The sequence below is a fragment of the Thamnophis elegans genome, chromosome 5 (genome assembly GCF_009769535.1).
Source record: "Thamnophis elegans isolate rThaEle1 chromosome 5, rThaEle1.pri, whole genome shotgun sequence".
NCBI classification, from domain to species: Eukaryota; Metazoa; Chordata; class Lepidosauria; order Squamata; family Colubridae; genus Thamnophis; species Thamnophis elegans.
Genome location: NC_045545.1, coordinates 99,024,751 through 99,040,592, shown reverse-complemented (window position 1 = coordinate 99,040,592; position 15,842 = coordinate 99,024,751). Strand labels below are relative to the sequence as shown.

General features: G+C 49.7%; 1 protein-coding gene across 1 annotated transcript in view; it reads right to left on the bottom strand.

Annotated features, from left to right (window-relative positions):
- Nucleotides 1-798: 798 nt before the first annotated feature.
- LOC116509493 overlaps nucleotides 799-15,842 on the bottom strand; it is a 28,829-nt gene continuing 13,785 nt past the window's right edge. Inside the window, exons 11-19 of the mRNA XM_032218642.1 lie at nucleotides 15,075-15,166; nucleotides 11,694-11,906; nucleotides 10,600-10,653; nucleotides 9,126-9,296; nucleotides 6,876-6,943; nucleotides 4,926-4,968; nucleotides 3,724-3,787; nucleotides 2,325-2,401; nucleotides 799-822 (exon numbers count right to left, since the gene is read on the bottom strand). Of these exons, the coding sequence (XP_032074533.1) occupies nucleotides 799-822; nucleotides 2,325-2,401; nucleotides 3,724-3,787; nucleotides 4,926-4,968; nucleotides 6,876-6,943; nucleotides 9,126-9,296; nucleotides 10,600-10,653; nucleotides 11,694-11,906; nucleotides 15,075-15,166 (806 nt within the window). The remainder of the gene's footprint in view (nucleotides 823-2,324; nucleotides 2,402-3,723; nucleotides 3,788-4,925; nucleotides 4,969-6,875; nucleotides 6,944-9,125; nucleotides 9,297-10,599; nucleotides 10,654-11,693; nucleotides 11,907-15,074; nucleotides 15,167-15,842) is intronic.

The following is a 15,842-nucleotide window of genomic DNA, read 5'->3' as shown; positions in this document are numbered from 1 at the left end:
AAAATATGGTATATTCTAACCACTGGGAGTAAAGGAAGGAAGGAAGGAAGGAAAACAGCAATAGCACTTAGGGTTAAGTGAATCACTGCAGTTGATGAGTTGTTCAGTGAATCCCCATTCAGTTTGCTTGCCAGAAGGTTGCAAAAGGGGATCATGTGACTCAAACCCCCTCCCCCCAGGACGCTGCAACCGTCATAAAATCGTATTTATGTCTACATTTTGACCACGGGGATGCTGCAACGGTCATAAGGCTGAAAACACCAGTTCTAGGTCACTTTTTTTGGCACCGTCGTAACTTCGAATAGTGACTAAGCGAGTTGTTGTAAGTTGGGGACTGCCTGGAAGGACGATTCCTCCACCCTCTTTCCCAACGGCCGACGATCTTTTAAAGACTACAGACTCGAAGTGCAGTGAAATCAGAAGCTTTTATTAAAACGGTGAGAAACGCAACTTTGTTGGCTGTGTGTGTGTGTGTGTGTTGGTTCAGGGATGGCCTGGTCCACACCCGCTTGGGTACGACAAAGCTGTGTGGAGAGGCCTTGTGAGGACAGCTCAAAAGGCCACCATCGTCCCTTCTGGAGAAGCGACTCCTTGTCTTCCTGCGTACAAAGTTAGGAAGTTTTGTGGCTTCCTTTTGTCCGGAAAGAAGGAGAAACTCAAAGCTGTGTGTGTGATGAGTAAGGGGAAGGACGGATCCTGCTACAAGAAACTTGCTTCTTCTTCTCCTCCTCCTCCTCCTCCTCGTCCTCCTCCTCCTCCTCCTCCTCCTCCATCGTTGTCCTCCACCGAGGTCTTCTCTTACGCAGACAACACCAGCAGATCCTGAGCAAAACAGACCCCAATGGATGAACTCCCGTATTGTGGTCCCTTCTTCTTGCAACTTTCACCGGTGGTGGGGGGAGGGGGGATATCATCCTGCCTAGGAATTTGGAGGAATGGTCTTCTGACGCCACCCGGGATGCTTGGGATCCTTTCCCACTGCACCCACATCCCCCAAACCTGGGAAGGGTCTCAAGAACTTGGGGTTTCCTACCAGTCTGCTAAGCCATTCCGCGAAAAGTTCGGAAGATTGGCTCATAAAATTTGTGGTCTTCCTTTCTAACGCAACAATGTTGGTGGCCACAAAATGTACCGATGGTGGTGGCCACAAACAGACCAATTATAGTGGCCACAAATGCACCAACAGTGGCGACCACAAAGCACCAACAGTGGCGACCACAATAGTGCAGCAATGATCATTTAACAACCCCATAATCCCTTGCAGGGTGGAGTTGGGGCAACTCAATGGAGCTGAGTGTTTACTGGCCAGATGCCCTTCCTGTTGCCAGAGCAGAGTTTTCTTCAGCAGATACATTCTCATTGTGCCCAGAGAGAGAAAAATATCCGCCTCTACCAGGGATCGAACTCTCACAACCTCCTGAGTGTGAGGCCAGAACTCCCCCTCTAGGCCACCAAACCAATAATGGTGGCCAGAAATGCATAAATGATGGTAACCACAAACTGACCAATGATGATGGCCAAAAAGAACTGAGACCTTTTAGTCTTCAATTAAGTCTTCCAGAAAGCAATGAAAGGTTCTGACAATTGGACATCTTGACCCTCTAACTCTCCCCACCATTCACTTCTTTTCTCTCTCTCCCTTCCCTCCTCCCTCCTTCTCTATCTCTCCCTCCCCCTCTCTCCCTCCCTCCCCTCCCCTCCCCTCTCCCTCCTTCCCTCCCTCCCTCTCTCTCTCCCTCCCCCTCTCCTTCCCTCCTTCCCTCCCTCCCTCTCTCCATCCCCTCCCCTCTCCCTCCTTCCCTCACTCTTTCTTCCTCCCTCCCCTCCCTCCCCCTCTCTCCCTCCCTCCCCTCCCCTCTCCCTCCCTCCTTCCCTCCCTCCCTCCCCCTCTCTCCCTCCCTCCCCTCCCCTCTCCCTCCCTCCTTCCCTCTCTCCCTCCCCCTCTCTCTCTCCCGTCCCTCCCTCCCTCTCTCTCCCTCCCCCTCTCTCCCCCCGTTTCGCCCTCCTTCCCTCCCTCCCTCTCTCCCTCCCTTCCCCTCTCCCTCCTTCTCTCACTCTTTCTTCCTCCCTACCATCCCTCCTCTCTCTCTCCCTCCCTCTCTCTCCCTCCTCTATCCCCTTCCTTCCTCCTTCCCTCCCCGCCCCCCTCTCTCTCCCTCCCCTCTCCCCCTCTCCCTCTTTCTCTCCCTCCCCCACCCTCTCCCTCTCTCTCTCCCTCCCTCCTTTTCTCTCATTCCCTCTCTCCCCCTCTCCCTCCTTCCCCCTCCCTCTCTCCCTCCCCCTCCCTCACATATACATCACCTACTTCCTCCTGTAGCACTTACTTCGATGACATCGACTGAAGCGTTGTTGAAATCGATGTTCAGGAGTTTGGGGAGGGGGACCCCTCCGCCCAAGATCTCTGCAGCCAGAGACAAAAACCGGATCAGGTTTCTAAGCTCAAAAGCAAACAGGGAGTTTTGACTTCCTTCTCTCCCCCCACCCCCATCCCACGGCCTCTGCTGTGCCTCAAATAAATTCTTCCTTTTGCAATGTCTTATGTGGCAAGCCTTTGGCCCAGTGGGTGAGGCCTGGGGGCATTTCTCCCTAGCTGCCAAGGGGATCCATTTCTTTGCCACCTGAAAATCTCCACTGTTGTGGTCCTCTCGAAGAGCCATCAATTTAAGGCCCACCTTCCCCCAGAGGGAGACCTCACAACTTGGCTACCTATGAAACATTAATAATGACCTCCTGTCTGGATCCTCTCCAACCAAAGGATTTATGGGCCTTCGAAAGATGGCAGGGGCATCAGCGTTAAGGGCTGAAATTTATGTTTTCAGAACGGGGGATTTTAAATCCTGTCCTTCTCCTCTTCCCAGGACGCTGGGGAAAGCCACTCACACAACCCGAAGTCTTTAAAGGTCCAGCTTGCATGTGGGAAATGGCCCTTCTGTTCACCTGAAGGCATTTTGGTCTAGATAGGTTCATGGAGGATCCATTTAATTAGGTTGTTGCTCAGAAGCGGAAAGACACCAATGAGAGGAAGAGTGGGAAACAGAGGAGAGAAGAAAGATAGGAAGAGAGGGATAGGAGAGAGGGTAAAGGAGGAAGATGAGGAGGATAAGGAGGAGTGGAATGAAGAGAGAGGAGAAGGAGAAAGGAAGGGGAAGTAGAGTAGAAAAGGATGATGGAGGGAAGAAAGGAGGTAGGAGAGAGGTAGAAGAAAGAGGTGTATGGAGAGCAGAAGATCTAATATGTTAAGTATATTGATATGGAAGCATAAATACCATCAACATAGAATGGAGTTTGCTCAGAAGCTGAAATACACCAATGAGAGGAAGAATGGGAAACAGAGGAGAGAAGAAAGATAGGAAGAGAGGGATAGGAGAGAGGGGAAGGGGGGAAGATGAGGAGGAGAAGGAGGAGTGGAATGTAGAGAGAGGAGAAGGAGAAAGGAAGTAGAGCAGAAAAGGGTGATGGAGGGAAGAAAGGAGGTAGGAGAGAGGTAGAAGAAAGAGGTGTATGGAGAGCAGAAGAGCCAATAAAGGGTTTTTATCTTTCTGGGCGTTGATGACAAGAGGAACTGATGTAATTGCTACTTAATACAATAGGATATTGGCTATGTAATCGTATACATGTGATTTTATGTTATGAAAATGGAAAATAAAAAAAGTATATTCCAAAAAAAAAAAAAAAAGAAACGCTGACTTGAAGTCCCTCCAAGAAGTTCTGGAATTCTCTTACCGTTCATGGCAGGAAGGAAGGCCACTTCAAAGATCTTGCCCACCAGTCCCTCCATCAGGGAGACCTGCATCCAGACGACAAACGTTTCAATGCCCTCAACTCATCCAAAGGGGGTTGAAGACCATGGAGATACCCCTTGGTTTACGGTTATGAGCCCACCTGTCAGGCCTGCAGCCATCTTTTCTTTTGGGCTTTTGGCCTGCCACACTTTCTATTCTTCTACCATGCCTTTTCTATTGTGGGAAAATGGGAGTGGGGATTCTACGGAGGTAGATGCTATGTAGCCATAACAACATTCTTTCTGGAAAGCCAAGGTCCTCCTTTGTCTCTGCACCTCTGCACCTGACCGGAACTGGATGGGGGGAAGCTGCCACCATGGCAGTGGGAGATTGGACCATGGGGTGGACTTGGGGGTGTGGGGGGCAACATCTTGAACTTTCAACTGGTAGTTGACTCAATCCTCCAGGCCAAAAGTATCTCAAAAAGTTAACTCATGGCAATTAGAACCAAAGTTTATAAAAACAAGACGTTCCGTTACTCATCCAAGTCATTTATTGGGTCAAAATCAAAATCTTAGTTAGGCCGAGAGTCAGAAAGTCTTTGTAGGTGTTTTTGGCCTGGATGATTGATGGGTCTTCCTTTACAAATAGTTGTTAGAGCCGAGGTGGCGCAGTGGTTAGAGTGCAGTACTGCAGGCCACTTCAGCTGACTGTTATCTGCAGTTCAGCAGTTCAAATCTCACCGGCTCAAGGTTGACTCAGCCTTCCATCCTTCCGAGGTGGGTGAAATGAGGACCCGGATTGTTGTTGGGGGCGATATGCTGACTCTGTAAACCGCTTAGAGAGGGCTGAAAGCCCTATGAAGCGGTATATAAGTCTAACTGCTATTGCTATTGTTAAGTCCACCTGTTTTTCCCGTTGAGTTATTATTAAACTTACTATTAAAGTTATTAAAATGGTTATTAAACTGGCAATGGGGCAGCGGAGACTTCCTGCCAACTGAAGGATTCAGCTGAGCCCAGAGGCCCAGAGGACCCAAAACCTGAAGTCCAGAGCCAGCAGAGGGCAACCTCTGGCCATGTCTCCCCAGCTGCCCATCAGGTCATCAAGGATGAAGGTTGACCTCTTCCACCCTCCTCCTCCTCCCAGAGAGAGGCGCTGCCTTTCCCGCACCCCAACAAAGAGTCGAAAGTCTATTCTTACGTCAAATGTCCCAACGTTGGAGGAAACCAGCTGAACACGGGACCTGCAGGAGCAAAAAGAAAGGGGGATGAGAAGACGGAGGGATCTGCAGGGCACCTGCGAGATGGTTGGACTTGGAGGGAGGGAGGGTAGAAAGGAAGTGAAGGAAGGTAAGTAGGTGGTTGGAAGGAAGGAAGGAAGGAAGGAAGGAGGATAGAGATGAAATAGGAAGGGAGAGAGGGAGGAAGGGAGGAGGATAAAAACAAAATAGGAAGGAAGGAGGGAGGGAGGGAGGCAGGAAGGAAGAAGGGAAGGAAGGAGAGAGGATAGAGGAAATTTTGGAAGGAAGGAAAGAAGGAAGGGAGGAGGGAGGAAAGGAGGGAGGGAGGGAAGGATAGAGAGGAAATGATGGATGGAAGGAAGGTAATGACATGGAAGGAAGGAGAGAGGGAGGGAGGAAGGAGGGAAGGAAGGAGGGAGGGAGGATAGAAAGCAAATGAAGGAAGGTAAGTAGGTAGTTGGAAGAAAGAAAGAAGAAAGAAAGAAAGAAAGAAACAAGAAAGAAAGAAAGAAAGAAAGAAAGAAAAGAAAGAAAGAAAGAAAGGAGGATAGAGATGAAATAGGAAGGGACAGAGGGGGAGGAGGATAAAAACAAAATAGGAAGGAAGGAGGGAAGGAAGGAAGGAGAGAGGAAATGTCGGAAGGAAGGAAAGAAGGAAGGAGGGAGGGAGGAAAGGTGGCAGGAAGGAAGAAGGGAAGGAAGGAGGGAGGATAGAGGAAATGTCGGAAGGAAGGAAGGAAGGAGGAAGGAAAGGAGGGAGGGAAGGATAGAGAGGAAATGATGGATGGAAGGAAGGAAATGACATGGAAGGAAGGAAGGAAGGAGAGAGAGAGGGAGGTCAGGGACCCCTTGTATTGCATTCTTAAGAACTTTTATATACCGGAGGTCTTCTAGTCCGGCCCCTGCCCAAGCAGGAAACTCTCTACCATCCTGAATAAATGGCTGTCCAGCCTCTTCTTCAAAGCCTCCAGGGATGGAGAGAGCCAAGGCGGTGCAGTGGTTAAATGCAGCACTGCAGGCTACTTCAGCTGACTGTTAGCTGCAGTTCGGCGGTTCAATTCTCACCAGGCTCAGGGTTGACTCAGCCTTCCATCCTTCCGAGGTGGGTGAAATGAGGACCCGGATTGTTGTTGGGGGCGATATGCTGACTCTGTAAACCGCTTAGAGAGGGCTGAAAGCCCCATGAAGCGGTATATAAGTCTACTGCTATTGCTAACTGCTATTGCTATGCTATGCTATGCTTATCTATCTATCTATCTATCTATCTATCTATCTATCTATCTATCTATCTATCTATCTATCTATCTATCTATCTATCTATCTACCTACCTACCTACCTACCTACCTACCTACCTACCTACCTACCTACCTACCTACCTATCTATCTATCTATCTATCTATATCTATCTATCTATCTATCTATCTGCAATATTGCAGGTTAACTCTGCTCACTGCCAGGAGTTCGTTCCTGGTTGACTCAGCCTTCCGTCCTTCCGAGGTGGGTGAAATGAGGACCCGGATTGTTGTTGGGGGCGATATGCTGACTCTGTAAACCGCTTAGAGAGGGCTGAAAGCCCCATGAAGCGGTAGATAAGTCTGACTGCTATGGCTATAGATATTCTGGTGGCAACTTCTGTTCCACGGGTTAATTGTCCTCCCTGTTAGGAAGTTTCTCCTTAGTTGCAGGCTGCTTCTCTCCCACCTAGAAGAAAAGGGGGAAGGGGAGAAGTTGGACGCCCCCCCCCCCTTCCCCCAAGTCATCCTCGGAGGGGCCACTACTTTATTTAAAGAAAAAGTAGAAAATTTAAAAGTTAAAACAGCTGCCAGAGAAAATCCAATGAAAACCACTCGTTTTTTTAAAACAAAAATGGCAGAGAGAATGGGAAATCATGACAAATGCCTTAACTTACTTGTCGAGTTGAGCACTGATTTTGAGCTTGTTGTCTTCGACGGAGAATTTGGCCAGCAAAGAAGCTTCCTAGAATCACAAAAATCCGACACATTCTGACAATATCACAAAGGTGCTTTTTCCAAAAAATCCCACACTTTTATTGTGTGTTTCCCGCCTCCCCAAAGTCGGCAATTTTGGCCTTAAGTGTGCAGGAATAAGATGTACAAGTAGTGCTTTGTTTAGTGACCATTCGAAGCTACAGCGGCACATGGAAAACGGGGCTTAGGGCCGTGGCAGCATCCCCACAGTCGCGTGATCCAAAATTGAGACGCTTAGCGCCCGACTCGTATTTATGACGGCCGCAGTGTCCCGGGGTCATGTGGTCCCCTTTTTGCGACCTTCTGACAAGCCCGTGGGAGAAGCCAGATTCACTTAACGACCATGTGAATAACTTTAACCACCGCAGCGATTCGCTTAACAACTGTGGTGAGAAAAGTCCTAAAACGGGGCAAAATTCACTTAGTAACTGTCTCACACTGGTTTTGGACTCGATTGCGGTCGTAAGTCGAGGACCGGCTGTACACAGAAGCAGGCCTTTGGAGGGCAATCCGGCTAGCGTGAAATTTAGGCAGACTAGAATGCTGTGGTAGCACGTCCTCGTGTTATGGCTATAATGGAGTTTGCCCAACACGGTCATAAATTTTTTAAAAAAATTTATTTTATCAATTTCATATATACATTCACAATTATATGATCTCATAACTGTTATTAATAATATGCATTTATAACAATTTTTCCCTACAGTTGACAATATACTTGAAGATTGCTTTCTTAACATCCCCTAGATCCATCTTATCTTACAACGGTCCTACTTCTTCTTCCCTCCCTCCCTCTTTCCTTCCCTCGTTTCTTCTCTCCTACTCCCCTTCCTTCCCTCCTTCCTTCCTTCCCTCCTTTCTTCTCTCCTTCTCTCCTTCCTTCCCCCCTTCCTTCTCTCCTACATTCCCTCCTTCCTTCCCTCCTTCCTTCTCTCCTCTCCTTCCTTCCCTCCTTCCTTCCCTCCTTGCTTCCCTCCCTCTTTCTCTCCCTCCTTCCTACCCCCCTTTCTTCTCTTTCTTCTCTCCTTCCTTCCTTCCTTCCTCCTCTCCTTTCCCTTCTCTCCTTCCCCTTCCTCCCCTTTACCCTTCCCCTCTTCTTCCCATTCCTCCCCTCTTTCCTACTCTTACATTCCCTCCCATTCTTCCTCTGCCTTTCCCTTTCTCCTATTCCTCTCCTTTCTCCTCTCCTTCCTATCTTTCCTTCTACTCCTCTCTCCATCCACTCTATCCATTGTTGTGTTTATATATTCTCCTCTTCAGGGGATGACGGTCATAAATTTTGATTAGTTTTATTTTTGGGGAGCGATCCTTAGAACAAGTGCTGAGATCTTTAAGTTTTGTTTTCAACAAACAAGCTGAATATTTGTTGTGGCCTGCCAGTGGCCAGGGGAGCTGGCAGCCGATTCGGAGAGTGAGGAGGTTGGGGAGGACGATGGGCCAGTCCTGGAGTCTGGGGGAGGCTCGGAGGAGGGCTCTGCGTCAGAGGCAGAGAGGGGGCCAGGGCCATCTGGGAGTTATGTGCTGCCTCCGGAGCCTCCAGATTTGGACATCAACGAGGCAGAGGAACAGGTTCCCCCTGTTCCCAGTGCGCAGAGCTGCCAGAAGGCAAGAACAGCTAAGACAGAAAGGACGACTCGGGAGTAAGGCTGATGTAAGGTGATTGGCCCCTCCCATAGGACGTAAAGGAGGAGCAATGGCACATGAACATTTGCAGGAAGCAACTTGGTTCGTGCTGGTCAGTTTACCTTCTGAAGCTCCGTTCTGACTCTGTGCTCCGGGTGGCCTTGCAAAGCTAACTGCCAATTAGGCCTTTGGCAGCCTTTCAAGGAAAGTAAAGCTGGGTGCTTTATCAGCCTTATCCCGAAAGACTTTGGCAGACTTCTGTAGGACTCTTTACAAACTATTTGGGAATGAACATAATTCGCAGACTTTGAAATAAAAAAGAGGGTTTTGGGGGGACTAAGCGTGTGCTTTTTTCTGTCTCAGGAAGCCTCGGTCAGAACAATGATACTGTATGACCCTGGGGTGGGATGGGCAGCCAATAAATTTGATTTAAAAAAATATTTTATAAAGACTATGTTGTAAAAGGGAGTCACTTGGCCTGCCCCTCCTCCACTCCCACATCAGGAAAAACAGTTCCCGGAATGCCACCATCATCTTTCCCTACTCACAATGTTCACCACGCAGAGATTCTTCTCCGCACCACCGGGCTCCGTGGCCAAGATTTCTGCAGTGGCTTGAAGTTGAATCAACCCCATGTCTTTCTTCAGCTTCACGATGGGAGCCTCGGAGACCGAGACCTTCAGCAGGAGGGGACGAGGCTCGGGGAACTTCTGGAAGATCTGGGGATCCCCCCCCCCCCGGGAGAAAAGAGGTAAGATTAGGAGATGAATCTTCTGCAGCTCGGGATTACGTCTGGGGTCCCTGGTGCTCTCTGAGCTCGGTGGGTTTCTGGCAGACGTTTCGTGACCCAACTAGGTAGTACCCATCAGTGCGGAGGAGGAAGAGGAAGATGAGGAAGACGAGGATGAGGAAGAGGAGGAAGGGGAGGACTGTAGGGTCCCAGATGCTTTCTGAGCTTGGTGGGTTTCTGGCAGACAGTTCATGACCCTAGGTAATACCACCAGTGTGGAGGAGGAGGAAGGAGAAAAAGACGAGGATGAGGAAGAGGAGGAAGAGGAGGACTGTGGGGTCCTTGATGCTCTCTAAGCTTGGTTGTTTTCTTGCAGATGTATCATGACCCAACTAGGGAACATCATCAGTGCTAGAAGGGAGGGGGGATTGTGGAGGGAGGAGGAGGCAGAGGAAGAACAGGATTGTGGGGTTTTCTTGCAGATGTTTCATGATCCAAATCGCTAACATCATCATTTCAGAAGGGAGGGGGTTGTGTGGAGGAGGAGGAGGAGGAAGGCTAGGGGGAGGAGGAGGAGGAGGAGGAGGAGGAGGAGGAGGAGGAGGAGGAGGAGCATGTGGGGGTTTCTGGCAGACCTTTCATGACCCAACTAGGTAACATCATCATTTCAGAAGGGGGGGGTTGTAGGGAGGAGGAGGAGAAAGGCTAGGGGGAGGGGGAAGAGGAGGAGGAGGAGGAGGAGGAAGAGGAGAAAGAGGAGGAAGAACAGGATTGTGGGGTTTTCTTGCAGATGTATCATGATCCAAAACGCTAACATCATCATTTCAGAAGGGAGGGGGTTGTGGGGAGGAGGAGGAGGAGGAGGAGGAGCATGTGGGGGTTTCTGGCAGACCTTTCATGACCCACTAGGTAACATCATCATTTCAGAAGGGAAGAGGGGTTTGAGAGGAGGAGAAGGAGAAACTTCGTTGCTTCCTCGCAGACATTTCGTTGCCCGACTAAGTAACGTTATCACGGCTAGAAAGGAAGGGCTCTGCTCTCTGCTTATTGTCAGGGTTGAAACATATATCCAAGCCCCCAACCAAGGAGCTACCAAATGCCCCCCCACCCCAACATGGCCAGAGCCTCTTGTGGGACACCTCATCCCACTCACAGGCGCAACTGCTGAGCCAGAGGTTAGGAGGTACAATAGGAAGGACACGGTGCAAGCTATTCACGCACATCAATGCCCAGCTAAGGTCTTAAAAAGCATGGCTTTATTTCCATTTCCCCACAAAGCGGAGGAGACTTACCGCCGGAATCAGGGCCCCCAGAGTCGAGGTCATCAGAGGAGGAAGCTCAGGATACTGGCAGAAGGAAACACAATAAATCAATGATTGTACACAAATAATTGTGGTGCATTATTTATTTCTTGCTACAAGGGCTTTCGTCTCCACCCGTGCTCCAAACTTTAGCCCCTTTCCTCTGATAAGATAGGTCCTTGGCAGCAATCCAGCACAGATAAGCCTTGGCAGCAATCCAGCCTGCCAAGCTCACAATATTGTTCTCCAACATTAGTTAATGTGTTGACTTCTGCAAGAGAGGCGTGTGCACAAGCATTCCTTTTATAGTCTGGAGAAGAGCCTAATTACCACCAGCTGAGTGCAATTATCTCCTGTAACTGCGTAATTGTTCCTTACGCCTATTAGTTCTCCGGTGCCGGGCATCTAGGAACAACTCCCTTGGCTCCTCCTCACTGCTGATGTCCTGATCACTCTCCCTTGTCTCCTCCCCACTGGTCCAAGGCTCAGGCGCCTCCTGGTGGCCAACCAGCCTCTCTGTGCCCTGCTCAGAGTTGGAACCCTGTCCAGGGTCCTCCACATCCTCCAGGGCCGACTCATAGCTCCCTTCGCTGTCGGAATCTGGTGGCAGCTCCAACGGCTCCTGCTGGGCCACAACACCCAACTATTGGGAGCTAACCAAAGTGGCATCCAGCTTACAGGATTCAGAAGTCAGAAGATCCCCTCTTTAATCCCAAACATCCTTTTCAAGAGGCAACTGGACTTTCCGGTTTTGCTTTGAAGATCTTTCGCTCCTCATCCAAGAAGCTTCTTCAGCTGAAGAAGCTTCTTGGCTGAGAAGCAAAACATCTTCAAAGCAAAACCAGAACATCCAGTTGCCTTTGGGGCAACCATGACCTGGATGACTGAGAAGCTCCATAGAGATCTCCTCTTTGGGAACCAAGGATCCCCCTTGGCTGAAGTTCTGGATTCTTCAAGGCTCCGTGGGGCCACCTTCTTCTGTGTGTGGCTTGAAGACTACCCAAATCTTGGACTTCCTGACCAACAGCCTTGATAAAGGCCGCCCTATCGAGTCTTGGAATACATCGGGAGTCAAGCGAACTCACCATCCCATCCGTGAGTTCAAGGTTCAAGGCCCCTTGCTTCTGCAGGACGCCCAGCACGGAGCTGAGGAAGTTGACCGACAGTCCCAGCTGAGAGTTGGCGGTGTCTTCCATGGGGGGCATTGGTGGCATGGGCACCCGGGATGGCCGAGGGGGGGATTCCGGCTTGCCCAGGGGGTAGTCGATGAGGGGGCCGGCGACTTGGCCCACCACAGTCTAGGAAGAAGAAGGAAAACAGTGGTGAACCCCCAGAAAATGATGGAGGAGCCTTTTCAGATTACAGGTCTTCCTCGACTTACAACGGTTCATTTAGTGACCAAAGTTCCCACGGCCACTGGAAAAAGTGGGCTGTGATCCTTCTCCACACAACCGTGGCAGCCTTTCCCGTGGTCACGTGGTCAGAATTCAGACGCTTGGCGAACTGACTCATATTTATGACGGTTGCAGTGTTCCGGGGGGGGGGGGTGTCACACGATCCCCTCGTGCGACCTTCGGACCCATGAGGTTCAATGGGGAAGGTGGGTTCGCTTAACAACCGTGCGACTAACTTAACAACTGCAGAGATTCACTTAGCAACCGGAAGCAAGAAAGGTCGTAAAATGTGGAGGGGTGGGGCGATTCATTTGACAACGGTCTCACATTGCAACTGAAATTTGGGGCTCATTTGTGGCCGTAATTCGAGGACTCCCTTTGTATTCTCTCCTTCGGTCTTATGGACATCATGGTGGAAGCCACAGTGGAGACGCCAGGCGAATGAAACCGTGGCTGATTTAAACAGTTTTTTTTTTTTTTGTTTTAAAAAAATCACATGTATTATTTATACACATTTGGTTCGTTTTTTGCATTACTCTGACCAAACCCTCACAACTCACAGTATGTGTGGCATCCCACATTGTATGATTGCTCACTTAGCCACCGTTCAAGCGGAACCTCCCTTATTTCGAGTTCCAATGGCTGTTTGACGGCCTTCACCAGGAGGCGAAGAGTTCTAGTCCCACTTTAGGCATGAGAACCGACTAGGTGACTTTGGGGCAATCACCAGGAGACGGTGAGTTCTAGTCCTGCCTTAGGCATGAAAGCTGGCTAGGTGACTTTGGGCCAATCACTAAGAGATGGTGAGTTCTAGTTCTGCCTTCATCATGAGAGCCGACTGGGTGACTTTGGGGCAATCACCAGGAGACGGTGAGTTCTAGTCCTGCCTTAAGCATGAAAGCTGGCTAGGTGACTTTGGGCCAATCACTAAGAGATGGTGAATTCTGCCTTCGTCATGAGAACCAGCTGAGTGACTTCGGGCCAATCACTAGGAGACAGTGAGTTCTAGTTCTGCCTTCATTATGAGAGCCAGCTGGGTGACTTTGGGCCAATCACCAGGAGACAATGAATTCTAGTCCCACTTTAGGCATGAGAGCCGACTGGGTGACTTTGGGCCAATCACTAGGAGACGGTGAATTCTAGTTCTGCCTTCGTCATGAGAGCCAGCTGGGTGACTTTGGGCCAATCACCAGGAGACAATGAATTCTAGTCCCACTTTAGGCATGACAGCCAACTGGGTGACTTTGGGCCAATCACCAGGAGACGGTGAATTCTAGTCCTGCCTTAGGCATGAAAGCTGGCTAGGTGACTTTGAGCCAATCACCAGGAGACGGTGAATTCTAGTCCCACTTTAGGCATGAGAGCCGACTGGGTGACTTCGGGCCAATCACTAGGAGACAGTGAGTTCTAGTTCTGCCTTCATTATGAGAGCCAGCTGGGTGACTTTGGGCCAATCACCAGGAGACAATGAATTCTAGTCCCACTTTAGGCATGAGAGCCGACTGGGTGACTTTGGGCCAATCACTAGGAGACGGTGAATTCTAGTTCTGCCTTCGTCATGAGAGCCAGCTGGGTGACTTTGGGCCAATCACCAGGAGACAATGAATTCTAGTCCCACTTTAGGCATGACAGCCAACTGGGTGACTTTGGGCCAATCACCAGGAGACGGTGAATTCTAGTCCTGCCTTAGGCATGAAAGCTGGCTAGGTGACTTTGAGCCAATCACCAGGAGACGGTGAATTCTAGTCCCACTTTAGGCATGAGAGCCGACTGGGTGACTTCGGGCCAATCACTAGGAGACAGTGAGTTCTAGTTCTGCCTTCATTATGAGAGCCAGCTGGGTGACTTTGGGCCAATCACCAGGAGACAATGAATTCTAGTCCCACTTTAGGCATGAGAGCCGACTGGGTGACTTTGGGCCAATCACCAGGAGATGGTGAATTCTAGTCCCACCTTGGCATGAAAGCCAGCTGGGTGATTTGGGGGCCTGTCCCTCTCTCTCTCTCAACCCAATCCACCTTACAGGGTTGTTGTTATGGCAAAAGGAGGAAGGTGCCTGGATTATATTTACCCCCTTGAGTTGTTTCTAAAAATAATAAAGGCGGGACCAAACAAACAGACAAACAAATAAACAGAAAGATCCCATCTTCTCTACAAAAGCCGAAAGACTTCGGCCGGACTTCCCAATTTGCAATGATCCTCCTCCTGAAATTTTGTCCGATCACGTGAAAAGTTCATTTCATTTACATTTCATTTCATTTATTGAATTTCTATGCTGCCCAATCCCGAAGAACTCTGGGCAGCTTACAGAAATGAAAAAAAGTTAAAAAGAATTTTTAAAAACAATGGGACACAACAAGGTTAAAAAGGGAAACACAACAAACACCCAATAAATGGGGGGCTGGACCTCAATCAAGGGGTCAACAGCCCCAGGCCTGCCGGAAAAGCCAGGTTTTAATGGCTTTGTGAAAGGCCATGAGAGTGGGCAGGGCCCGGATCTCTGGGGGTAGCTCATTCCACAGGGCCAAAGTTGCTCTTCTCCTGGCAGGAGAGACCAGAGGAGGAGGCTCACCTGGGTGGGGACCCGTATTTAGGACAACACACCTGCCCTCCTCAGAGCAAACCACATCCCCGTTCTCAGTAATGTGATCTTCACTTCAACTTTGGATTGCAAAATAATAATAATAATATTTCTGTTCTCCCGCTATCTATCACGGCTTCTCCTTCTTCTCAAATATCAACGTAAACATCTTCCGTGTGGGTTACCACCAGTGTAAACTACTTGGAGGTCTTTGTCAGAGAGTTGGGTTTTTGCCACGGCCACCACACCTGTAAATCTTGCCCATCAAAATCCCCTGGGTGTATTTGCCCAATCAGCTTAAATGGGTCAGTTAGAAAGCTAGTACAGGTTGTCCTTGACTTACAGCAGTTCGTTTAGTGTCCGTTCGAAGTTACAACGGCACTGACGAAAAAAATGACCGATGAAGAAGACCAGTTCTTCTTGGGCCTTGTGGGTGGCACCAGAAGGCAGCTGAAGCAACGTGGCAGAATAAACTCACATTGAAGACTTACGTTTAAATCAATTTCCAGGAAATGTCCGGTGACCAACGGAAGGCTGGAGACTGTATACTGGACGCTTCCCAGTATGCCCAGAGGAACCAGAGCTGTAGAGGACGAGAAGGTCAACAGGCACCATGGAACAGGTGGCATCACTTGACAACTCCCTATACTGGCATTATCAGGTGGCTCAGCCACAGAGCAACCGTGACCCGTCAAAAGCGCGAATGTCATAAGCGTGCCGACAACACCACGGCGCTAAAACCGCAATTTCAAAAGCGCGCCGACAGAAGCGCGATTTCATTTAAGGTAAAATTTACAGTTAGGTTGATGGTTAGGTTTAGGGTTACGTTACAGTGCGCTTCTGTCGGTGCGCTTTTGTCGGCGCGCTTTAGGGCTAATTAGTCGCTCAGTCGTCACGCGGTTTTGTCACCGCGCTTTAGACACCGCGGTTTAGTCAGGCACGCTTTTGTTGTGCGCGCATTTGTGGTGGAACCCAGAGCAACATGGTCTGGCCTTTGTAGGTGCCATCTATAGCTCCATTTCTCTCCTGAAGTGGAGGAGAGGGAGGAAGTGAGTGGGGGGTGGGGAGGAGCAGGAGGAGGAGCAGGAGGAGGAGAAAGAAGGAGAAGGAAGGAAGGAAGATGGAGACAGAAGGAGGAAGGAGAGGAAGAGGAGAGGGAGAGGAGAAGAAGGAGAAGGAGAAGGAAGGAGAAGGAGAAAGAAGGAAGGAAGATGGAGACAGGAGGAGGAAGAGGAGGATAAGGACAAGGAAGGGGAAGG